This window comes from Mesoplodon mirus, assembly GCF_964341445.2.
Source record: "Mesoplodon mirus genome assembly, chromosome: 4".
NCBI classification, from domain to species: Eukaryota; Metazoa; Chordata; class Mammalia; order Artiodactyla; family Ziphiidae; genus Mesoplodon; species Mesoplodon mirus.
In genome coordinates, this window is record NC_138979.1 from 51,049,152 (window position 1) to 51,075,062 (window position 25,911).

The following is a 25,911-nucleotide window of genomic DNA, read 5'->3' on the forward strand; positions in this document are numbered from 1 at the left end:
ATTAAGATACAATATCAATATACAAAATCAATATGCAAATAAATCCTATATTATCAGTAACAAGCCATAAGAAAATAAAATTTCAGAAATACCATTTATAATAACATAAAAGAATCAATTATCAACAAATACATTTAATAAAAGATGTGCAAGATCTCTACAAAGAAAATCATAAAGATATTAATAGAAATTAAAGATATAAATAAATAGAAGAATATCTGAAGTTCACAGATTGAAGGATTTGTTATTGTAAAGCTGTCAGTTTGTTCCACATTCAGTCAATGCACTTCCTAACAAAAATCCCAATCTTCCTGTTGCTGGTGGGAGAAATTAACAAGTTGACTCCCAAATTTGTAAATGCAAAAGGGCCAAGAATAGCCAAGAAATTTTTTTAGAAAAACAAGTTGACATGGAACTCTACTCAATACTCTGTATGGAAAAAGAATCTAAAAAAGAGCAGATACACGTATATGTATAACTGATTCACTTTGCTGTACAGCAGAAACTAACAACATTGTAAATCAACTATACTCCAATAAAAATTAATTTTAAAAAAACGTTGACAAGATTTACTTTACCAAACAGTAAAAGATTTTATAAAGCTAGAGTAATTAAGACAGTGTTAACTGTCTAGCTAGAGTAATTACTCTAACTAGAGTAATTAAGACATGTACTGCCTCAAGGATAGAGAAATAGGGAGTCCAGATTAGATTCACATATATGATTTACAACACAAGTAACACTGGAGAGCAGCAACAAAGGGTGGTCTTTTCAATAAACAGTGCTGAAAACTGAAAAAAAAGAAATCTTGATATTCCATGCAAAAATAAACACCACATAAACTGTGTACCTGGAAATTAAAAAATAATTTTAAAAAGGCTTCTAGAAGATATTATATTCAGGATGCTGCTGTAAGGAAGATTTGTTAAACTGGGCAAAGAAAGCACTAACCATAAAGGAAATGGCTAAATATTGGTCTATATTAAGTTCAAAAGACACTTTTAAGAGACTGAAAAGGCAAGTCACAAAGTATGAGAAAAATATTTGTAACATTTAAAACCAACAAAGAACTACCAAACAAACAAACAAAAACTTGACAACAGAAAAAGAGGTTTGAATAGGCAATTCACAGAACTGAACGTCCAAATGATTATTAACATGAAAGTGTCCAACTACATAAATAACCAAGGAAAGGCAAATTAAAACAATAATGAGATATTAATAATACCTACCCACCAGCATGGCTAAAATTAAACTGATAAGGCCAAGTGTGGACAAGGATGAGGAGAAAATGTAACTCTCACAGTGCTAATATAAGCGTAAATTGGTACAATCACTTTGGAAAACTTTTTGGAATTATCTACTGAAGATAAATGTAAGCTTAAACTATGACCCAATAATTTATGACCAAATAGTTCCATTCCAAGGTATGTGCCCAACAGCAATATGTACCCATTGCGCTAACAGACACTTACAATATGTTCATAGTTGCATTAACATAGAAACAACCTAAACAGGCTCCCAAAGTTAAATGGATAAATAAATGGTGGTAGGGGGCTTCCCTGGTGGCGCAGTGGTTGAGAATCTGCCTGCCGATGCAGGGGACACGGGTTCGAGCCCTGGTCTGGGAAGATCCCACATGCCGCGGAGCAACTAGGCCGTGAGCCACAACTACTGAGCCTGCGCGTCTGGAGCCTGTGCTCCGCAACAAGAGAGGCCGCGATAGTGAGAGGCCCGCGCACCACGATGAAGAGTGGCCCCCGCTTGCCGCAACTAGAGAAAGCCCTCGCACAGAAACGAAGACCCAACACAGCTAAAAATAAATAAATTAAACAAACAAATAAATATTTATAAATAAATAAATAAATAAATAAATAAATGGTGGTATATTCTTACAAAGGAATATGTCAAAAACAATAAAACTACTGTTATACACACATAAATTTCAAGAACTGTGTTAAGTAAAAGAAGGTATAAACAAAAGAACTTTATAATTCCATTTGTATAGAGCTGGCAAAAACCAAATGATTACATTAGAAGGCAGGACAGTGGTTACCCCTGGAGAAGAGAAGACAGCTATGTTGGGAAGTGGCACAAGGTGGGGTCTTCCCGGGCACTGGCAGTTTTCAACTTCTTGATCTGGGTGCAAATTATAGAGGTGCTGGTTTTGTTATAATTCCTTGAGCTGTACATTTATTTCTTTCACTTTTCTGAATGTATATTATACTTAAAAAGTTGCATATGGAAAAGAAAACATTATCAAATCAAAGTATTTTACAACTGACAATATTTTAGGACAGAAGGAGTACTATGTAGACACTTTTAAAATTATGTGTAAATATAGAGAAGTTACCAGATTTTTTGTTTTAGTCCGCTTTTAATCTTTGGTTAAGAAATCCTTTTTTACTCTTGTATCATAAAGATGATTGTCCATATTTTCATCTAAATTTTAGATTAATAGCTAGTTCTTTCTCAGTACAGAAATACACGAAGTATCACTTCATTATCTTGTGGTATCTATTTTCATCAAGGAGAAGTGTACTTTTAGGGCGTTATATTATGTAATCATTGGAAGAAAAAGGATTTGTGCATATAGTCCCTGAGGTAAATCGAACAAAACATTATTATTATTTTTTTTTTTTGGCTGTGCCTCATGGCTTGTGGGATCTTAGTTCCCTGACCAGGGATTGAACCCAGGGCCACAGCAGTGAAAGTGCTCAGTCCTAACCACTGGACCACCACGGAATTCCCTGAACAAATTATTATTATGTCCATTACATACAGACAAAAAAGCTGAGGCCCCACGAGCCACAGCTACTGAGCCCACGTGCTACAACTACTGAAGCCCGCATGCCTAGAGCCTGTGCTCCACAACAAGAGAAGCCACCGCAATGAGAAGCCCGTGTGCTGCAATGAAGGGCAGCCCCCACTCGCCGCAACTAGATAAAGCCCGTGTGCAGCAACGAAGACCCAACACAGCCAAAAATTAAATAAATAAATTTATAAAATAAAAACCCTCAAAACTCATAGATGCTGTTAAAATAGCATTTCAAAACATTCACCCCCACATAAAAAACAAAAAACCCAAAGAAAGCAAACACAACCATATAGCAATGCAACATAAGTTTCTCACCAAACAGTGAGAAACGGATACCACTGTTTCTGTTGTCAAAGATACCAAATACACCATCCCATTACATTAAAATGAATGCTTATCAGTGGACAGGATTTACCAATGATAAATAGCACATAAGGCAATGACTACTTATGACTTTAAAGAATACAGTAGTCCCCCCTTATCCACAGGTGATACGTTCCCCCCCCCAGTAGTTGCCTGAAACTATAGTACCGAACTTTACATATACTGTTTTTTCCTGCACATACATACCTACAATAAAGTTTAATGTATAAATTAGGCACAGTAAGAGATAAACAACAATAACTAATAATAGAACAGTTTTAACCATACTACAACAAAAGTTTTCTGAATGTGGTGTCTCTCTCCCTCACTCTCTCTCAAAATATCTTAACACAGTTAACGCCTTTTCCATTTTAACTAAGTACTTACCTGCACCGTGGCCATTAACTTTTGCAGTTTGAGGTTTGTTTTGCAGTTTGACAGCAAAACAAGCACGAATTTCTTTTTCCTTCACAATTTCACGGATAGAAGATTGGTCTGACCACATATCTTAGCAACCTCAGCATACAACTTTTTTTCTTTCCTCATTAAGTTGAGAACTTTCACCTTTTCACTTAAAGGAAGCAGTTTGCAGTTTCTCTTCAGCATATCTAAATTGCAGCACTTTGGGGCCATTATTAAGGGTTACTTGAACATGCACTGATAACTGAGATGCCACTAAGTGACTAAGGGGTGGGATAAGCTGGACAAAGGGATGATTCACGTCCCAGGCACTACACAGAATGGTGTGAGATTTAAAACATATAAATTGCTTATTTCTGGAATCTTCCATTTAATATTTCACACCGTGGTTGACTGGTTGAAGGTACTGAAACCACAGAGAGTGAAACTGCAATTAAGGCGAGACTACTGTAGTTTTGATGAAGTAAGCCATGTAGATATAGATGATGGTAGTTTTACCTGTTAAACTGTACATTAAAAAAAAAAAACTTAAATGTTTTAGTCAGGAATGTCTTTTCTGTCAGTACTTTAAAGAGGATTTCAATGTTAAGTTTTTGTTTGGTGCTTTCCTAAAATGGATGTGGTTGGCGATTGCTTTCAAGTAGTTTACACGAGGATTGTTGGTGTGTTTCATGGCAACAGGTCTTTTGGAGGAACACTGAAATTGTGAAATTGTGGTTATTGGCTGAAAACTACTACAGTAAACTTCTGGCAGTGTGTATAAAGGGGGACGAAGAGGCTAGGGCCACCAAGTGGTACATTAGCTACTTCCTTTTTGGGTTAAGAGAGTGAATCAATGATCTTATTAACACTCTCACAAAATATGAAGACAAGATATTGATTAACCAAAATATGGAAAAAGTTTTCAAGTGAGTAACCTTTTTTTGATTAAGCAAGAAAAGCACACTTCTAACACTTATGCATACCAGGAATTATGCTAAGCACTATGAGAACATGAAGTTTCATCAGACTCTGACCTTAAACTACTTATTGTCTATGGGGAAATAGGATAGGCTTAAAAAACAACAATTAAGTAGAAAGCAACAAATCATAAAAGTGGTAAAAAAAAAAAAAGAAGAATGCATTGAGAGCTCAAAGGAAGGAAATTACATCATGGAGGGGCAGCTTGAGATAGGTGGCATGAGACGTATGGGATGAATAGAGAAGCACAGGATTAATCATTCAAATGAAACAGAACAGTATCAACAATGATTAGCAAGTAATTCTTCATGTGAAGTATGTTAACTGTACAGGAACACAGCCAACACAAATTAAGACCCTGCCTGACTACCCCCCCAACAAAAAACTAAAACAGAAACAAAGTAAAAAACTATTTCATCAAGATAATATTTGAGGTTTAAAAAACAATGTCATTATAATTTTAAGAAAATTTCAAAATATATATTTTAAAGCCAATTAAATAGTACTTTAAAAAAAAGCTTGTTACAAAACACGTCTATATTTTTAGTTACACTCCTAAATAAAATAAGTATTTTAAAAATACAATGATTACATTGGCATTCATGTACAACTAATAAGGGAGTAAGAGAGAAATTAAAACATTTGATAATCACTACTCCCACCCTGCCATTTAACTCTTGAGTAGGAATGGTGTTTTAATAGAAAGAAATATTAATATATCAGAAAACTGAAAACTAAAAGTAGAGAATGGGGCTTCCCTGGTGGCGCAGTGGTTGAGAATCTGCCTGCCAATGCAGGGGACACGGGTTCGAGCCCTGGTCTGGGAAGATCCCACATGCCGCGGAGCAACTGGGCCCGTGAGCCACAACTACTGAGCCTGTGAGTCTGGAGCCTGCGCTCCGCAACAAGAGAGGCCGCGATAGTGAGAGGCCCGCGCACCGCAATGAAGAGTGGCCCCCGCTCGCCGCAACTACAGAAAGCCCTCGCACAGAAACAAAGACCCAACATAGCTAAAAACAAATAAATAAATAAATATATACACTCTTGAAAAAAAAAAAAGATAAATAGGCAGAAGGGAATTAAAAAAACAAGACAGCCAGGAAAAAAAAAAAAAGTAGAGAATGGAAGTATCTATAAATGAATTGAACTGTATATATTTACAAGGGAATTTAAAAGGAGAGCAGGGCTTCCCTGGTAGCGCAGTGGTTGAGAGTCCGCCTGCCGATACAGGGGACACGGGTTCATGCCCTGGTCCGGGAAGATCCCACATGCTGCAGAGCGGCTAGGCCCGTAAGCCATGGCCGCTGAGCCTGCGCGTCCGGAGCCTGTGCTCCACAACGGGAGAGGCCACAACAGTGAGAGGCCCGCGTACCGCAAAAAAAAAAAAAGAGAGCAAAGCCTCTTGCATAACTTACCAACATAAAATGAGCAGTTGGAATGCAATAAACTTTCAGTCCATAAGCGACAAAGTTCACTTTCAGTCAGAGCTTCAACTCCATAACAAGCTTGATACTCCACTTTTGGTAGTACGTAAACTGGAAATTGCTGCAATCCAAGGTTATACTCTTATAAAGCTCCATTAATTTACTATTAACAGTAAATACATTTGCCTATATAATTTTGCCACTTTCAAAACACTTTCAGGTAATCTTATTTCATCCTTTCAAATACAGTAGGATTCAGACAGAAAGATGGATAGAACCCTTAGTAGATGTGGCTAAGTGGTGGATAAATAAGAGATCGTGAACCAGAGGCTGCCCGCCCCCCGACAACCAAAATCAACATACCTCTCCACACATGCACATATTTTATTTCTGTCACAGAACGTGACCGACAGAATCCTTGGAACAAAGCCTCTGATACATAATGGCCCAAGGTTCAAAGCTAGAAGCTGGGAAGCCATGACTGTAATACATACTAATAATTCTCAAGAGGGTAAAAAAAAGTAGGACTTTTTTGCCCCTTTAAAGCATTAGTCACATTGTCTCAGGCTTAAATACTGTGTTTTTATTCTATGAATGTATGAGCACTAACACCTACATTAATATCTGTGAATGTTGCTATCTTCATTAATACAAAAGGCTTTATTCCAGACACTAAGTACTTGGCAAATTAGCCATTTAGCGTTTATTGGTCAGCACACTAAAGAGATTAAGCAAAATGACTATACCCTCTACTAGGCTAAAGGAGGATATGTAAGGAAATACATGCTTGTAAAATAACATAGTGCTAGTCATGTTCCCTGTGCTCATATTATCTCATTTGAGTCAAAGAAAATTCTAATCTTAATAGCAGTCTCTTCACTTCCAGCTGCAGAAGGAGAAACATATGATTTAAGGAACTTAAAGTGATATAACTGGTTAGTACTTTTGAAATTATACTAAGCTGTATTTCACTTTTATACCTGAAAATATTTCATAAATGTTTCAGAATTACTGATTTTCATAAAGTAGCAAATTTAGTGGGCTTATTAGCACAATGGTGGTGTTAAAAACAATTCAAATCCAGTAAAATTTCTGTTAACAATTAACTTTGGTTCATTATTACCTTTGAATGTTGTAAAACTCTACAGCAGTGCTTCTTAAATTTCAGTGTGTGTGAATAACCATTTTAAAATAAATGCACAATCTGAGGTGAAAAACAAGGCTTTACATGTTTAACAAGCTGTTGTTCCAGGGGCCAAACTTTGAGTAGTAAGGTCCCTACAGTGTCTTCTTAATTAAAAAAAAAAAAGACATTATGATTAGGACAATTTCATTGCTAAAAGCACTTAATTGTATAATAATTTTTCAGCAACAGGTAATCTGCATTTATGGCTGCTCATAGTTGCCAATAGAAGCCAGAGATAAAGAAATGAAGGCCCAGAGGGCTAAGATATTTGCTCAAGGAGAGAGAACCAGTTTACAGCAGGGTCAGAAAAAGAATAATTGATAAAGAAGATCCCCTTTTGGATCATGAACAGGTAATAGAATTAATTCCAGATTTCTCTTCAAATTAAAAATATTACTCTTTCTGAAGAAAGTACTCTGGGGGATTTTCTTTGATAATACTGTCATATCTATAAAACTAAATCCTGAACCTGGTATTAATTTCCATATGTATTCTACTGCCATCTCCAGGAAACCAAGGGAAAGAAAAGTCTGAATATTTGATCTCAGTATTCCAAAATTAAAGTGAAACTTTAAGTACAAAGTTTTCAAATTATAAAAATTAAATTTACTATTTCCTTTATCCCTTATTGGTCACTCCTATTCTAAATGAAAGCTTCTTTTGGTTCTCTGTCTTCCAATTTCTTACATAAACCTTCCAAACATTTACATACATTCCTAAATAAATATTTCAAAGCTAGTATCCTGTCAGTAATCCCAATAGGTACATTCTGTTCTTTCCTAATATTCAAGCACCTTCAGGATCCTTTTTTTCTGGCCCGAGATTGCCAATATAAACTTTAATATAACTGGATCTAAATTTTTGAGTCACTTTAGAATATAGCTCTTAGGAAATTTGGTTAACTGAGACAGACGATAACATAATATTAAATCATTCAAAGGTACGTGGTCTGGATTTCATAATTATATGTAGAACTCAGTAAGTTCTAGCTTCATCTTGTGTTCCAAATTAGCCCTCTTTATTTCATGTCATCATTTGAGACTGGCTGCTGCTTTAAGTTCTCCTGTCATGTAGCTCTTATTAAGCAGAATTTTGATGAGAAGGGATAAATGATATTGGAAAGTAAAATCTCAGCTACAATAACACAGAATTGAAGAACCAAAGGAAAAAAAAAAGAGATGAGGTTCTTGCAGAGCAGAGGTTGAAGAGACTTCCGAGTATTTTAAAGCTTTACCTAAACAAGTTGGTTTTTAAGAAGGAAATGTTAATGAAGATGCATTCTTACCTAACTAGAGTTTAAACACTACCTTCAAAATTTCTCAGCTAGTGCCTCAACTTCCCTTCCTTAACAACACCCTCCTCTCTCCTCATGCCTCTGTTTTTCTCATTTATTCAATATCTATTTATTGAGTATCTACGGAATAAAACATTTGAGAGAAACAGAGATGAATAGGAGATGATTCCAAAGGGAATACATTCTACAAAGGAATTTAAACCATGTGTACTAAACTATTACATATAATGATAGGTATAATATGATAAGCATTCACTGAAAAATTTTAAATTTTACTCCGGGTTTGACATGTCAGAAATAGAAGGCTCCTATTTAGCTAATCTTTGGGGCTTGACTTTTTTGATATATTTTGATGAAGAGTGAATTCTCTCCTGTAAGGTTTTATCTTAATATTTACAAATTTCACTTTAGTCAAGTGAATGACAATGTCCTTAACAGGTTGTCTCTTTCAACAATTAAACCAGTGTCCAAAAATATCCCTAGGCTATTCTTACTTAAGACATCCTGGCCATCAATAATTTCTAAGTGCTGTAAGCTGGCAGATCAATACAGAGTGGTATGGGCTCACAGAGTAGAAAATGAAAGAAATGAGGTTAGTCCCCAAATAAATCAGATAGCAAATATGAATTAATGAAATAAAACCTTGAAAATACAGTCCATAGCACTGACACTATATGTATTCAAGATATGCATGCTATGGCCATTAAATACAGATGAGACAGTAAAAAATCGGCAAATAAAGCAAAATCTTTTAATACAGGGAATATTTGTATTTATCTAAGAGGAGACTAAAATCAGACCTACAGCATTTCATCATTCCTGACATTCTCTTACAAAAAACACTCCCCCATATATTTAATTCAAAACCAGTTGGTTTCTATAATTTCAAGTCTGAACCAGTGATGAAATACCAAATTACAAGAATTAGAAATTTAAAATTTTATTCACAGTCTTCCTTCTAAGAACAAAAGTATCATCAAGCAAAAGATCCACTAGGTCCACTGGATTTTGGTGGACAACGTATACATCCTTGATCCTGATGGATTAGCCTTAGAGGTTTTTCATGACAGACCCTCACACTATTGCTATTAGCAGCTCAGAAAGGTTGGCACTTCTTTTTCTTTTCTTCTTCTTCTTTAAAAAAATTTTTTCCAGTTATACCTTAATATGGTAAAGTAGTAGTCAGGGACTTGATCCATAAGGGTCAATGCTGGAACATCACTGTTCCTGAGTCACCTGTTCCCTAATCCAAAACACTGACATTCTAAAGTGGTCACTGAGGATTCTTATTGGGTGGTAGGTTAAATAGCAAGAAACAGAGACATCAAAAAAGGAAGGAACGGACTTCCCTGGTGGTCCAGTGGTTAAGACTCCACGCTTCCAATACAGGGGGCGTGGCTTCGATCCCTGGTCAGGGAACTAAGAACCCACATGCCACACAGTGTGGCCAATAAATAAATAAATAAATTTTTTTAAATTAAAAAAAAGGAAGAAAGGGAGGGAGGGAGGAAGAAAGGAGGGAAGGAAGAAAGGAAAGAGGGAGGAAGGAAGGAAACGTGAACTATGATATAATGGATACAACTGAAAAAAAATCTCTTAAGAAAAACTTAAAGAGACTTCACTATTTCTTACGTAATCAATTATACCATAAAAGCTCCTCTTTATTTACCTGAATTCAGTGGTTACACACACAAAAATCAAATTAATCTGAAAGAGAGCTTAAAATATCAAATATAGCAAACTGCCGAAAGAACAAATTACTCAAATTGTAGCAAAAACTTTTTTAACTGAGGGAAATATTTATATCAAATCCCAGAAGAAACAATAGGGGAAAAAGAAAGGAAGACATTTGGTTTTCTAACAGTCCTGGGAAGACATTTAAAATGTGTATGAAAGCCCACCTTTCAAAATGTGAACTTCTAAAATGACTCAAAAAAGTTCCCAAAGTAAGAAAGAAAGAGGTTAATATGTCATAAAGGAAATCCAAATTCACAGAGAAAGCTGGAACATACATGCCAGTCTAGGTCATATCTATAATGGTGCCGTTTTTCACAAAGTTTATATATTCCATGCAAGAATGTTATTGGCACTCATGACTATTACATTGAACTAAACACTTTATTTTATTAAAAGTGTTTTCAGAATTTTACTGAAAAAACTCAACCTGAAAAAAATACTCTAAGAGTGATCAACAATTTAAAATTAAACTTCATAAGAATAGCATGTTAAATATTTGCTTATCATCTACTTATGCTACCACACCCTAACTCCCCAGGTAACAACTTACTCTTCTGATTTTCTTTCGTTTTTTAGAACGTGGTCTGGTCTCTATCCTCTGGACACTGCATCGCACAAGTAACAACAGGTCTTGTAGGCTAAACAGCTTGTAAACAAAATTTCCTTCCTGAGGAGCCACATATTCTGATGTATCTTCAACATAGTCCTGAAGTTCATATGGCAACCCTTTAAAAATAATTTTATTTGTCATTTTTATTTTAAAATACATTTAGCCCTTTATCCATCATAATCCAAGATAAAACAATTCAACTATCAACCTTCTGTTTCCTCTGAGTTGACCATTACACTATTACCATTTCTGTTTACTTTTACTGGAACTTCAGCAAGAGCTAAAATCAAAGCTTTAGGGTTCTCTTCCTTTTACCTACTACCTTCACTAACCCTAGGCAAAGTATAAATCTGTGAGACAACATATGAAGAAAAAAAAAGTTTAAAAAAGTAGTGTTATTCATAATCGAGGCAGAGTTGAGGTGCAGCCTTACATCTATTTCACAAATGAAAAAGTACAAAACTACAGTCTAAACACCAAGAATAAGTAAATTTAGACTAATAAATATTTATCATTATTTTTGATGGACTTTCCCTTCATCGGTTCAGCAAACCACATTATCTATAGCTTAGCAGCCATCGTAAATGCTGGATAAACATAGGTTACAAAAATCCATACAACTGTGGGTACATCGTTAGAGTGAAAGTTTTGAAAGCTGAAATACTGATCAGTAGATTGGAAAATGAACTCTCAATGACTATATAAAGATCATAAACATATTATAACAAAGAGAAAGTAGGGGAAAGAGGGGGAAAAAAACCTAAGGATGAGGAACAAGCAAAACAGTTAATATAAAATTCTTTATAAATATTTACGTACGTCCTTTTGGCTTCTGAAACGCAGAAGGCCATATGGATTTTGGCCAACTAGAGGCATCTGAAGTAGCAGAGGGTTGCTCAGAACTAGAATGTTGTTTAGAATTTTCTGAATTCATCAACGGCATTTCAGGTATTTTTCTGGAAATTGGTTTTAAGAGTTCATCCTGCATTTTTAAAATTTCTCCAACTGGATCAAATTTTTTATACACTCGTTTGATAGGTTTTTTTAAAACACATGACTCTTCAGGACTACAAGTAGTATTAGTCTGGTTTCCTACAGAAGCCTGTCCTGAGGAAGAATTTAGGCTAGCTGGTTTAGAACTTAAATTAGAACCCATATCAGCGGTCTTTCCATTACTATTATTTTGACACTCTGTATCAATGATTAAACAGTCTTCATCTGTATCACTATGGCAAAGAATTACACCTTCAGTTTTAGCTGCTTCTGATGTAACAGGCTTTTCCTTTGAATTATTGTCTGTGTTCTCTGGAACATTCACTGTTTCATCAACACACTCCATATCAGAAGCCATATCATTTTTATTAGAGGTTTCAATTTCTGAAGAACTTTCTAATTGTAAGGCATCAGATGTTTTCAAGTCACTATCTTGTACCAAAGACTTCTCAGAATTTGATACATTTTCACCACAGGGGATAAATCCCTGATCATCTTTATTTTTGCACTCTTCAGGGCCATTGTCCATACCAGTCACCAGCTGTTTCTCCTTCTGCAGCTGTTCCATCAGAATCTGAGATAAACTTCTAGAATGAGCAGTAATGTCTGGTGCAGTTGGTGCCTCAGATGTGATTGCTATGCTGGGGGCTGTGGGCATATCTGTCACGTTCGGTACTATGGAAGTACTTGCTGGACTCAGTGACTTTGATGGTTTGGTGGTGGTTACTCCAAAAGTTTCAAGTTCTGTGACGTCATCATCAAAATCCAGATCCAAATTTTCATGGGTCTCAATTTTTCGGCACTCATTAACTTCGTAAGACATCTTAAGAAAATATATTGGCAAACTATTAGCAAAAATTCCAGGCCACCCCTCACCCATCAATGTCCCATCACAAACATAGTTCATACTCTTTAAAAGCAGAAAGAAAAGTCTAATGGCTTTGAAAGGTTCTTGCTTTGACAAACTACTACCAACTAATTTATTTAACCTTACCTTCCCCCACTGAAATGTTGATGAAACACAGAAAAATTTGCCAAGTTGCAATACCACAGGAAATGGGGAACACTTGTGAACTACCACATCTCAAGAGGTATTTCCACTGATCAAAAACAGACAGGACCACAAAGAAGAAATGTAAGGCCAAATAGGAAGGCAGAAGGTCTTCATTCATACCCACTTTATACACTCTTGCAGAGACTTAGCTGACCAGGAGGAAAGCGTAAGGAAGCTGCTCTCTAATGCAACTGGGGAAGTGTCAACAGCCTCTCACATCAATCAGTGACTTTCTTTATACATCTACTCAGGGAAAACAACTCTCAGTAATACGAGGAGAAATGGATCGGAAGTGGTTTTATTGTATTCTGGGACGTGAAGCCACCGTGGTTATAGTTCTTCATGTACTGTTTGGGTAATGGAAGAACTACAGACAGTTCTAATTTATTCAGGAATAAATTATCTTCTCCCCAGGTAGCAACATCTCTCCTCAGTCTGGCAGAGCACTTTAGATAAATACCATGGAATTGCATTACAGTTTAGGATTTGAGAGAAAAATATTCTGACGGCCTCAGGTAGTGAGTAAGAAAGATCTACCTGTGTAAATTCCTTTACCTCTCTCAAACTCAATTTCCTCATCTCTGAAATAGGGATAATAGGGTTATCCTCTTGGGTTTGTTCTAAGGATTAAATGAGAAATTATATATAGAAAGTTTCTTGGCATAGTCCTTGTACATAGTAAGTAGTTTCTCAGCAAATGGTAGCACTTACTAAAATAAAAAGACTACCATATTTAGTCAAAAAATAAAATTAAACTATATGCTGTTTACATGAGGCATTCTTACACAAAACGGTTCAAAACAAAACAATGGGACATGACATCAAGAAATAAAGAAAGAAGGACTAGCAATATTAAGTGTTAGAGAGAAGTCAATGCAAAAAGCATTAGATAGAAAAAGGAATCCTATGTTGAAAAAGATGCAATCCATGATGAATAGATAGCGAACTGTGATATGTCAAATAACAACATCAAAATTGTCAAAACTGAAAAATAAAGGAAAATTTGACAGAAACACAACTGTACTTGGTCACTGATACACTGTCTCTTAGTAAAGATAAGGAGGTAGAAAGTATGAATAATATTTAATGACTGAAACAAAGATACATGAATGACTGAAAACATACATATAGACTGCAAAGATATACCTTTTCCCTCCCAAGGATCGAAGGGGCATTTCCAAAGATGGACTATAAATTAATACACAAAGAAAACATCAATATAGTATAAAGCAGAATCTGTTAAGGTCTGACACTCTGTTTAGAAGAAAATAAAATTAGAAATCATTAAGAAAAAAGTAAACAAACAATAATAAACCCAAGACTTGGAAATTTAAAAACTCTCCAAATTATTGGATAAAAGAAGAAATTAAAATGATAATTACAGAATACTTAAAAAGCAATAAAAATTAGAATGCTGGACATTAAAAATGTGAAGCATCATTCATAGCCTTTTCAAGAAATAGGAAAAGAATAATATAATCACAATAATAAAATGAAGAAATTTCATAAATATAAGACCAAAATTAATGAATTGAGAAACAATGTTCTCAACCCCTGACAGAACAAATTTGGATAAAGTAAAAACAGCAGTTTATCTGTAAATATTTTAGTATGTGGTTATAAAATGATTCTTCTGTAAAACATATTAATTATATCAATAAATTAACACTTCCTTAATGGCTGGAAATATCTAATCACTGTTAAAATTTCCTAGTCTGATAAATTTCTTTTTACAATTGTTTATTGGAATCAGGATCCAACCAAGATCCCTACACTGCATTTGGTTGATGTCTCTCAAATTTATTTGTCAAATGCCTCTCCCCCATACTCTGCCAACTCCCATATCCACCAGGTATTTGTAGAAGAAACTAGATCAGTTATCCTATAAAATTTTCCATATTCTGGATTTTGCATCCCCACGATATCATTTAACACACTCTTCCCCTACATTTCCTATTAAAATGATCTAGTAGCTTGATCAGATTCAGGCACATTTAAAAAAATCTGAACATGTTATATGTGTTACTGTGTACCTCCCACTTCAATCAGGAGGCTAATGTCGTCTAGTTATCTTTCTTCTTGTGATATTACAACTGTTCTGTTGATTCATCAAGGGTCAACAAACTAATCTAGCCATTAAAATTCCTTGTTAATCTTCTAATGCTTTTAGCAGTCATCGATGATGATCACTGCCCTAGATTCACTATTTCATTCGGAACTGCAAAATGGTAACAGTCACATTTCATCATTACCTGAAATACAGCTTGTACTGGAAAAGTAAGACAAATACTTGAATTTTAAAAAATCAGTTTTCCAAATAAAAAATCAGAATTCAAAAATCAGTTTTCAGACTTGATACACTAGCACCCTCCAAAGGTGACTAATACTTTTTAAAAAAGATATTATTATGAATTCATGGATTTTAACTATTTCATATGTTTCCATCCACTGCAGTTATTCTTTGTCATGGTCAAACTGACACACTCTGGCCAATGGGAAACCCTTCAAGTTGGCACTGTCATCTTTTGTATATAATTCCAATATTATTATAAGGTTTTTACTTAAGTCCTTTGATTGGCATTTGTATTTCTTATGCTAAAATTCTTAGTTTCTAATATAAATATAAGTACTTATTTGTTTTATCATACTACCTAATGTGTTCAAAATAACAACAGCAATATCATTACTAATAATATGATTACTAAATGCAGTTTAAGATTTTTTGGCAATTCTTTTTGAACTTAGGATATAAATCTTTAAGGATGTATAGACACAATTCTCTGAGTGACCATTTTCACTTAAACAATATATCTTGGATATCACACTACAGTTGCATACCTAGAGCTTTCTGATTCTTTTTTTTTTTTTTTTTTTTTTTTTTTTTGCTGTACGCGGGCCTCTCACTGTTGTGGCCTCTCCCGTTGCGGAGCACAGGCTCCGGACGCACAGGCCCAGCGGCCATGGCTCACGGGCCCAGCCGCTCCGCGGCATATGGGATCCTCCCAGACCGGAGCACGAACCCGTATCCCCTGCATCGGCAGGCGGACTCTCAACCACTGCGCCACCAGGGAGGCCCTGATTCGTTTTATAGGCATAACTTGGAGACATTGTGTATTTGGCTCCAAACCACGACAATAAAGCAAATACTACAAAAAAGTGAGTCACACAAATTTTTTTGGTTTCCCAGTACATATAAAGATATGTTTACACTATAGTCTATTAAGTGTGCAATAGCATTATGTCTTTAAAAATGTACATGTCTTAAGAAAAATACTTTACTACTAAAAAGCACTAACAATCATCTGAGCCTTCAGCAAGTTGTAATAGTAACATCAAAAACTCAGTGATCACAGATCACCATAACAAATATGATTAAGTTTGAAATACTGTAAGAATTACCAAAATGTGACACAGTGACATGAAGTGAGCAAATGCTGTTGGAAAAAGGGCAATGACAGACTTGCTTGATGCAGGGTTACCACAAGCCTTCCATTTGTAAAAAAACGCAGCATCTTTGAAGTGCAATAAAGCAATGTGCGATGAAACAAGGTGTGCCTGTAATAGCTGCATAGTATGCTATTGAAGATGTACAGTTTATTTAATAAATACCCTATTAAGGGACATGATGACTGTTTCTAATGAATACCTATAGTTGCAGTGAATACCCTGCACAAATATTTCATTCTTTTCCTAGTGTACTTCTGAGCTACATTTCTAGAAGTGAGATTTCTAGGGCAAAGGATGAACACATTAGTTTTCATCTGTTCTGTGGGTACATCTCTCTTCATTTGACTGTAGAAATGTTATAGCAATTATCTTTTCTTCCTCTAATAACTTTGTAAGAATTTCCATCAACAATCCTCTTCTGTTTCTCATGTTTAATTGAGATGGGCGCACCTGCTTCTGCAGGAGGACAACCCTGTGTGAGAGTGTGCCAGGATAGCTTTCTTAGCTTCATGGCTCTAAGCTCATGCTTCACTGTTACCATGATGTATGTATGTATGCATGTAGGTTTGTATGTGTCTGTGTGTGCATATAAAAGCTTTAGCACATTCTGATATCTGCTTTCTCTATTTCCCTCTCCCACAATTATCTGAAAACTTATTTTTCCTTTACCTTTAATGTCCTTGTTCTGCTCAATATGAACTTTACCACTGGTGAATTTTCCTGAGCCAAGGCTTTTGTCTTGGAAGGAACTTCAGCTGGTTAATTTCTAGAGTTCTTAGGACCCAGGTCATCTCAGAACTATTTAAGCCCCTGCACTCACCTACAAATTAGAGCCCATCCACATTATTTTCACTTTGTTATTCTTTATTCATTCTTGCATCTTTCACCATCCTCTTTCCATCTGGGATTATTTTCCTTGTGCCTGAAGAACATCCATTAGAGGAGGGCTGCTAGTAGCAAACTCAGTTTTTATTTGAAAATATTTTTTCTTAATTTTTTATTATTTAAGGATATTTCACTGGTTAGAGAATTTTAGTAAGAGGGTTATATTCTCTCAGGAGAATATTTTGTCCCAATGTCTTCTGGCTTCCATCGTTGTTCTTGAGAAGTTACTTGCCAGTCTAACTTTCAGTCCTTTATAGCTAATGTGCCTTTCGTTTCTCTGGTGACTTTTAAGAGTTTTTTCTTTGTCTCCAAGTATGGTTTGGTCCCATTACCTCTTTTACACCTCCCTTTTGGGTCCAAGTACACAAATGTTAGATATTCTAACTACATTCTCTATACCTTTTGCCCTATTCTCCATATTTTCTTTTTGGTGCCTGTTTCATTATAGTTATTTCAGACGCATCTGCCAGTTTATTAACTCTCTTATCAGTTTTATCTAATGTGCTAATAACCCCCTTTACAGAATACTTAACTGTACTTTTGTTTAAAATAAATAAATAAATAAATATTTATTTATTTATTTGGCTGCATTGGGTCTTCATTGCAGGACACAGGCTTCTCTCTAGTTGCGGCGTGTGGGCTTCTCTCTAGTTGTGGCATGCGGGTTTTCTCTCGCTAGCTGTAGCGTGCAGGATCCAGGGCGTGTGGGCTCTGTAGTTGTGGTGCACAGGCTCCAGAGCATGTGAGCTCTAGTTTGCAGCACGTGGGCTCTCTGGTTGAGGCACACGAGCTCAGTAGTTGTGGCACATGGGCTTAGTTGTCCCACGGCATGTGGGATCTTAGTTCCCCGACCACGGATCTAACCCGCATCCCCTGCATTGCAAGGCATATTCCTTCCAATTAAAGCATGGCTTTAATTTTCTTGCATGCTGTATAATTAAACAGAGTTGGCTCACAGTTTGTGACTAATAATTCTAGGATCCATTTCTGTGAGTTTATTTCTTTGGTCAGTTTGTCATGGTTGTTGCTCAGAGTATCCAGTACATGAAAAGAAACTTTATTTACTCCTCCAGTGTCTAGTTATCTTTAAATGTTTTCCAGATGCTATATTTAAAAACTTATTTGTAGAAATAATTTGAGGCTCAAAATGACATTCTGTTCCTCTAAGAATTATTTTCACTTGCTTTTGCTAGGTATCTAGAGACATTAGCAATCCAAAAGCATCTGAATCCAAGTTCAAGGTCTGAAAACCAAGGATACAATCTACAAGAAAGCTGATGTATTTCTTGTTCACTCTTACTCCTGGGGTATAGCCTTGCAGGGTCCAAGCTCATGGTGGAAAAATGAACTCTGACTTCTGTCCCCCTAGTCCTGTGATGCTGCCAAAAGCATGTTTTCTGTTGCCTCTTCAGAACTGGCAAATACCATTCAGGGCAAAAACTACCCTAAGTGACAGGCTTACCAACCTCGATTCTGGTCTTCTTTAGTATCTCAGTCCTGTAAGTCCCCCCTATCTTGTTAGGTCTTTGATGATTCTAAGAAATAAACTTATTTAATATGTCCAGCTTCTTTTAGTTGTCATCGGTAATGGAAGGCCTGAATTACTTGGTCTGCCATTACTGAAAGAAGTTACTCCATCACTTTTCATCCCTCTTAACCTGCTTCATGTTTCTTCATAGCACTTGTTACTTACTGACATTCACCTCACACCAATATAAATTTTAGGTAGATTTAAAAAATGTAAAACAAAACAAAAAACCAAAAATACTTCCAAAAAACTTAAGTTGGAAGTGCTTTATGACATACACATCATAAAAATACTGAAAGGCAAATGGCAAACCAAAAATACATAAACAAATATGAAAGAAAAAAGGACAATATTCTTAAAATAGTATGAGCTCTTATATGTAAATAAGAAAAAATTTTTCTATTTTATTTTCTAATTTTGTTTGCTCTCTCACTTTATTCAAGTCCCTGTTCAAATTTCCTGTCCTTGGAAAAGCCTTCCTGATCATGAATCCCATTCCCATCTCTTTCCCCTTAACCTACTCCATTTTTCTGCATAGCATTTATCAATACGTGCTTTTTTGATACTGTTTTAATTATCTGTGCCCTCTGACACTAATGTAAGTTCTGAAAGAAAAGAGACTTCATTTTTATTTACTGCTGTATCCTCAGTGCATGGAACAGTATCTGCTCCATAAATATTTGTGGGGCTTCCCTGGTGGTGCAGTGGTTGAGAGTCCACCTGCCAATGCAGGGGACACGGGTTTGTGCCACGGTCCGCGAAGATCCCACATGCCGTGGAGCGGCTGGGCCCGTGAGCCATGGCCGCTGAGCCTGCGTGTCCGAGCCTATGCTCCGCAACAGGAGAGGCCACAACAGTGAGAGGCCCGCGTACCGCAAAAAAAAAATAAATAAAAAGAAAAAATAAATATTTGTGGAATGGATGAATAAAGTTTTGAATAAACAGAATGTCTTGCTCTAATAATCATGGGAAAATATTTCAAAATACACAAAATAATAAAAGCTAGTATTTCTGGAGTACCAAGCATTGTTCTAAATGCTTTAGGTGTATTAACACATTTAATCCCCAATAATTCTGAGTTAGGTTATCATGATACCCATCTTAAAGACAGAGCAAACTAGACACAGAGAGAATATGTAGTTTGCCTACGGTCACGCAGATAATAAGTATACACTAAAAAGGATTAACAATCCGGCAAATTCTTTCTGCCCCAGTCAAACTCATCTGTTCCTTTTCATACTTAAAAACTCTTGAATACGAATGAGACTAATTAAATAAAACCATCACCACTATGATCACCATTACTGACTGAATTTTTAGTACATACGTACTAAAGACTGTGCTCAGCATCTTACTTATAAATATCAAACTTAATCCTGACAGCAATTTTATGAAGTAGGTATTATAATCTTTCTTTTATAAAAGAAGAAAACTGAGGCTGAAGGAGGTTAAATTAGTTGTCTAAAGTCTAGATCCACGTGGGGTTCAATTTTAAGTTTCAATCTCAAGTCTGTATTTTTAACTACCAGATTTAGAGACTTGCAATAAAATGTTATTCTTCAAAAGGACAAACAAGTACATTCTCTTAAGGAAACAAAAGAAAGCATTACATACATCCATTTCAGATATATAATCTTCTGGTTTGTCCATAAATACTGCAGAGACTGGAACAGTTGTGTTTTTGGACATCATGAATTTTAAGGGAACTTCATGGAAGATTTGATTTCTCTCTCTCATTGTCATTTTCTTTTGGGGAAGTGGTGAATTAATATAGATTACTTTAACTGGTTTTGAACCTTAAAACAGAAAAAGAATGGGAGTGATTAGTTACTAGTAGTCATATTTAAAAAAAAAAAACAGGATGTATAACAGAAGAATTACTAAACAAAGAGACACAGGATAGGAAACTGGAAGCACATGTCCCATACGTGTGCCTTGAATGAAAAGATTTTTAAAGTCCCTTAGAGATCTAAGGGCAACAGACTCTTACTGGCAAGAAAAATATGTTCTTTTTCTAACAATTTAAAAAAATATTTTCTGTTTTTTATTGTTATACTTTTACTGTCATTATTACTCAGTTCCTCTTGGGTTATACTTTCAAAAAGTGATAAAATGTTTACCACGGAGAATATATTACATTTAACTCTAATTTGTAGTTTTGTTTTTAGACACAGTCCTTCATTTACTCCAATTATGTTATTACATACAAGAATATTAATTCTAAAAGATATGAGAAAATTATTAAATATGAACAAAAATAGAAGGGGAATAATATTTTGTACAGAATTTATGTGTAAATATTAATTTTACCGTTAAGAGAGACACTATCTTATAAGTATAGACTTATTGAAATCTGAATTCCAATAATAGGTAAGTAAATAAACCCTGGAAACTAACCCATTTGAGGCTGTCTAATAAAGTATTACATTCCTTTTATTTCAGTGAAAGACAGAAGAACCTCACCATTTCATGTATCTTTGGCCACCCTAAACTATAATTTTTTCTCTACTTCTCACACCCAGCATGCATACAGGTCCTGTAAATCTAATAACTCATTTATGAGTGTCAATTGTATACTTAGCACTATATATTAAAAAGTTCTTCTACTGAATGTAATTGTCAAATTTACATCCTCCTTAAATCAAAACTTAGCTTTTTGTATTTGACAAATGACCACCTATAATTAGACAGTTGAAATAGAACTGTTTCAGCTCCTCTTTTGAGAGTGTTACTTGACATGGCAAATCACAAACCTGTGACGGGTATTACTTGAATACACACTGGAATTTCCCACTGTTCCTTGTAGCTTGGTCCATGATTATTTAATAAGGTAAATAATGCTTGACTAGTTAGAGCTATCTGAGGGTGATATCTTGCAACAAGCTTCTCTGCATTTGGGTCTTTACTAATGTCCTGAAAAACAACATAAAACTTGTTACTTGATTACACTTATTGGAAACTTCTTTGATTAAATAATGAAAAGGGAGAAATTCAGGAAGGGTACTTTAGAACAACCAGGTTACATGTACTTTATGAGGTACAGAAGATTGCTTAGGAAGATCCAAAATCACTTTACTACTTACATAATGCATAGCTGCAGCTGTTTGTTCTGGTGTTTCAGTGGTAGGTATGTTATCTTTTGACAGCTGCAACTTTGCAGGCATTGAGGGAAATACTGTTTTCACATATTTTACACTGCCCTAAATTAGAAAAAACATGAATGTTTTATTGCAGAAATCTTGATGTATTTTTTTCCTGAAGTATTTTTTCATCATATGAAACTTATAACTTAAAATTCTTCATTGTCCTAAATGCAAATATCAAATTTAGAGCCTTCTTAAGACAAGACCTTAATGTTTTTACCTGACAACCACCATATAGTTTGTTTTTTTTTTTTTTTAAGATTTTATTTATTTATTTATTTTTGGCTGCGTTGGGTCTTAGCTGGGTCATGCGGGATCTTTCGTTGTGGCGCGCAGGCTCTCTAGTTGTGGCGCGCAGGCTACAGAGCATGTGGGCTCTATAGTTGGGGTGCGTGGGCTCTGTAGTTGTGGCATGTGGGCTTAGATGCCCTGCAGTAAGTGGGATCTTAGTTCCCCGACCAGGGATCAAACCTGCGTCCCCTGCATTGGAAGGCGGATTCTTAACCATTGTACCATCAGGGAAGTCCCCCATATACGTTTTTTTTAAAACAAGGGTCCAAGATAAGGGTGCCGTGAAATTTTCCCTGTCATTTTAAATTCTAACCTCTCACTTTATGAAGTACAAGTCATAGCAGGGTATAAGAGAAACTCTAAAATATCTTCTTTACACACACATACTTCCAATATGATTTTGAGTAAATCCCCGTAAAAGAAAAGGGGCTTTCTGCTTGTATTCAGAAACATAAGAGATGGAAACTAAGCAAAGAAAATCAAGAAATAAAGTTGGTAGTGATATTTTTTTTAACTTTTTTTTTTCTTTAAATATTTATTTATTTATTTGGCTACACCGGGTCTTAGCTGGTGGTACGCGGGATCTTCATTGCGTCAGGTGGGATTTGGTTCCCTGACCAGGGATTGAACCCAGGCCCCCTTCACTGGGAGTGCAGAGTCTTAACCACTGGACCACCAGGGAAGTCCCGGTAGTGATATTTTTAAAAACATCAAGTAATGGTAGTCATACAATAAAAGGGGACACATTTGTACTGCATATTTTAAAAATTCTATCTCGTGACTGCTCAAAACTTAAACATAAATATTGAAATATATCTAAATTATGCTTCTGTGTGAAATACAGATGATGTTTCAGACAAAAATAAGTTTACTTTTATTTTCTTATGGTAAACCTTACCAATGCGAGAAGAGTTTTTTCTAACTTTAATCCCATCTCTATTCTGAATGGGAAGAATCCCATTAAGCTGGTGACTTCATGGAGAGTATAGAATTCTGGATACCTTTTCACTTGTTCAATACAAGCTTTTAAAATTTGCTAAAAAATAAAAATTAAGAGAAATTCATTTTTTGTACTTCTCTAATAATGCAACAAAAATAACTTAGTTACATGTGACTAAATAATTATTCATTTCAAATATGAGCCTCATCTCATTAACCGAACTTCTAACAATCCAGGCATACTGTATATTCCTTACTTGATTTAAACTCTTAGTTTTCATAACAATTCTTTTTAACCTAATTTCTTAAAACATTGATGTTTAATAATACTAAAATTAGCAATTGTATTAAAATTTAAAGTTAGAGAAGACATCATATTTTCTCTGCTATTTAAGAAACTGTCAAAGAAATAAAGCCACGTGAAAATTTTAACACACTTTATGGGAATAAAAGCAGTTACATGAATGATTAGAAATAAGTAAGTTTAATACCCTAAAAAGATCCCCAAGCACAATGAATTAATGAAGTAGTTATCTTACAGGTCATTCTAACCTTCAATCTAAAAAATAAATAAGGAGTTTTATAACTACTTCAAATGATGGAGTATTAAGTATTTTCTTCTCTCCAAAATGTTCTCAAAATATTAATGACTTACCAGGAAATGTAATGAGGAAGAAAAATTCACAGTTTCACCCAACCATGTGATAACATGTAAATAACTCAAAGAAGCACAGCAGTTTTGGAGGGGGTAGGGGAGTTATAAGACCATACATACTACGTTATCTTCTAAGATACAGTCGTCCCTCGCATCTCTGGAATCCCCCATGGATACCAAAATCCAAGGATGCTCAAATCCCTTATATGAAATGGTATAGTACCATCAGCCCTCCATATCCACTGATGTAGAACTAGTGGATACGGAGGGCCAAATGTATGTGTTTTCTCTTCTTCTCTCAATGAACCTTAATCTGAGCCTTTTAGAATATAGTTTGTATCACAAAAGCTTTTAGCAATAAGCATATTTTTATACCTTACACTCTCTTTCCCTTCAGATATTTATAAAGTGTGTCAAGTTACAAATCAGTAACATTACTCTAGTACATCTTCTTATCTAGTTTCATATCCTCTTCTCTCTTTCTTTAATCCTCACTCTCTATTATCTTCCACATTTCCCCCCTCAATTCTATGCTTTTCAATAATGACCTTGATATTTAATCAGGATATTACTTGCAATTAAGGCAGATATAGGTTAATATGAAGAAGTTCTGTTTGCTCTTAAAAACGCTAGTAAACTGCAAACTCGGATCTGCATAATATCTTTGCTCCTCATTTATAATATTAGTCAGCTTTCACCCCTAATATTCCTATCCTGTAGAAGCCATTACAAAAATCTGAACATGCAAAGGAAAGCAATATATAAGAACTATGTGACATATAGACTACTCTGGTTAGGTATTTATCAGCACATCTTTCTTGGTAAAACTATGCTAGATGTTACAGTGCTTTTTAAGTGAGTTTCACTTAACTCAGTAATTATGGCAAGAGAAAAATTCAAGGGAAAATCTAAGACAGTTTTATACCTATACTCAGATACACTACATAGCATTAAAGGTATTTCACAACTGGTAGATATTAAGTAATAACTAAAGGATCATTATTTAATATATTTAATTTAAAATTTTTAATTAGTAATTTACTTATGGTTGAAAAACTGCTAAGAGTGAACAAAGGAGGTTAAGAGATTCAGGCTGTTTCCCATCATCACCCACTCCCGAATGTTATTTAACACTCAAAGTATCTTGAAAGTTAAAAACACCAAAAACACATGCATCATTTACAGAGAAAGATGAAAATAACTATGCTCCAGAAAGAGAAAATATAATAGGTTTTCATACATGTTTGAAGCTTAAACTTAAACAGATACTGCTTCTGGCAATATGGTAAAGTAGGTACCTTGGAGAGCACTCCTATCCAAACAACACTAGATGCTGGATAAATTACAACTAACAATTTTCATGCATTGCTGGGCTCGGTAAAAGAGAGGAGAGGGCTTCCCTGGTGGCGCGGTGGTTGAGAGTCTGCCTGCTGATGCAGGGGACATGCCCCGGTCCGGGAAGATCCCACATTCCGTGGAGGAGGCCCGCATACCGCAAAAAAAAAAAAAAAAAAAAAGAGAGAGAGAGAAGGATCTCCAAGGACCATAAATAAATAAATAAATAAATGCCAAACATCTAGAATGAGGACAAACAGGAGCAGTGAGCAGTAAGAAAACCCATGAAAGGTGAAGTGGCTTGAGGGCAAATGCCTCAACCAGTTCTAAGATCAGGTAGGGAGCTGAACAGCAGAGCCCTATATTTAAGGCTTGAAAAGCAGAGATTTGAACAGATATCTGTACAACCATGTTCACAGTAGCATTATTCACAACAGCCAAAAGGTGGAAGCAAATCAAATGTCCATCAATGGATGAATGGATACACAAAATGTCCATATACATACAATGGAATATTCAGCCTTAAAAAGGAAGGAAATTATGCCACATGCTAGAACATGTATGAATCTTGAAGACATTATGCTAAGTAAAATAAGCCAGTCACAAAAAGACAAATACTACATGATTCCACTTATATGGGGGTACTTACAGTAGACAAATTCAGAGACAGAAAGTAGTATGGTGAGTGGCACAATAATAAATAAATATTTCGTGTTTGTCCCTGGTTCCTGACACACAGCTCCTAAAATTCTTGGAATCCACTAAGTGATAAGAATGTCTTTTTTATGCTAATTAGATGACAAAAGGCCCATAGACAGATAATCACCAG

General features: G+C 35.4%; 1 protein-coding gene across 11 annotated transcripts in view; it reads right to left on the reverse strand.

The window, feature by feature from the left end:
• ICE2 (interactor of little elongation complex ELL subunit 2) overlaps positions 1 to 25,911 on the reverse strand; it is a 67,479-nt gene that overhangs the window by 19,476 nt on the left and 22,092 nt on the right. For 9 of the 11 annotated variants that reach the window (XM_082619347.1, XM_082619348.1, XM_082619352.1 and 6 more), the window contains 7 exons: positions 23,052 to 23,189; positions 21,803 to 21,919; positions 21,473 to 21,632; positions 20,334 to 20,515; positions 11,632 to 12,628; positions 10,753 to 10,928; positions 5,977 to 6,106 (listed from right to left, as the gene is read on the reverse strand). In XM_082619347.1, coding sequence (XP_082475473.1) covers positions 5,977 to 6,106; positions 10,753 to 10,928; positions 11,632 to 12,628; positions 20,334 to 20,515; positions 21,473 to 21,632; positions 21,803 to 21,919; positions 23,052 to 23,189 — 1,900 coding nt within the window. The remainder of the gene's footprint in view (positions 1 to 5,976; positions 6,107 to 10,752; positions 10,929 to 11,631; positions 12,629 to 20,333; positions 20,516 to 21,472; positions 21,633 to 21,802; positions 21,920 to 23,051; positions 23,190 to 25,911) is intronic. The other 2 variants (XR_014293922.1, XM_082619346.1) reach the window with 1 other exon arrangement.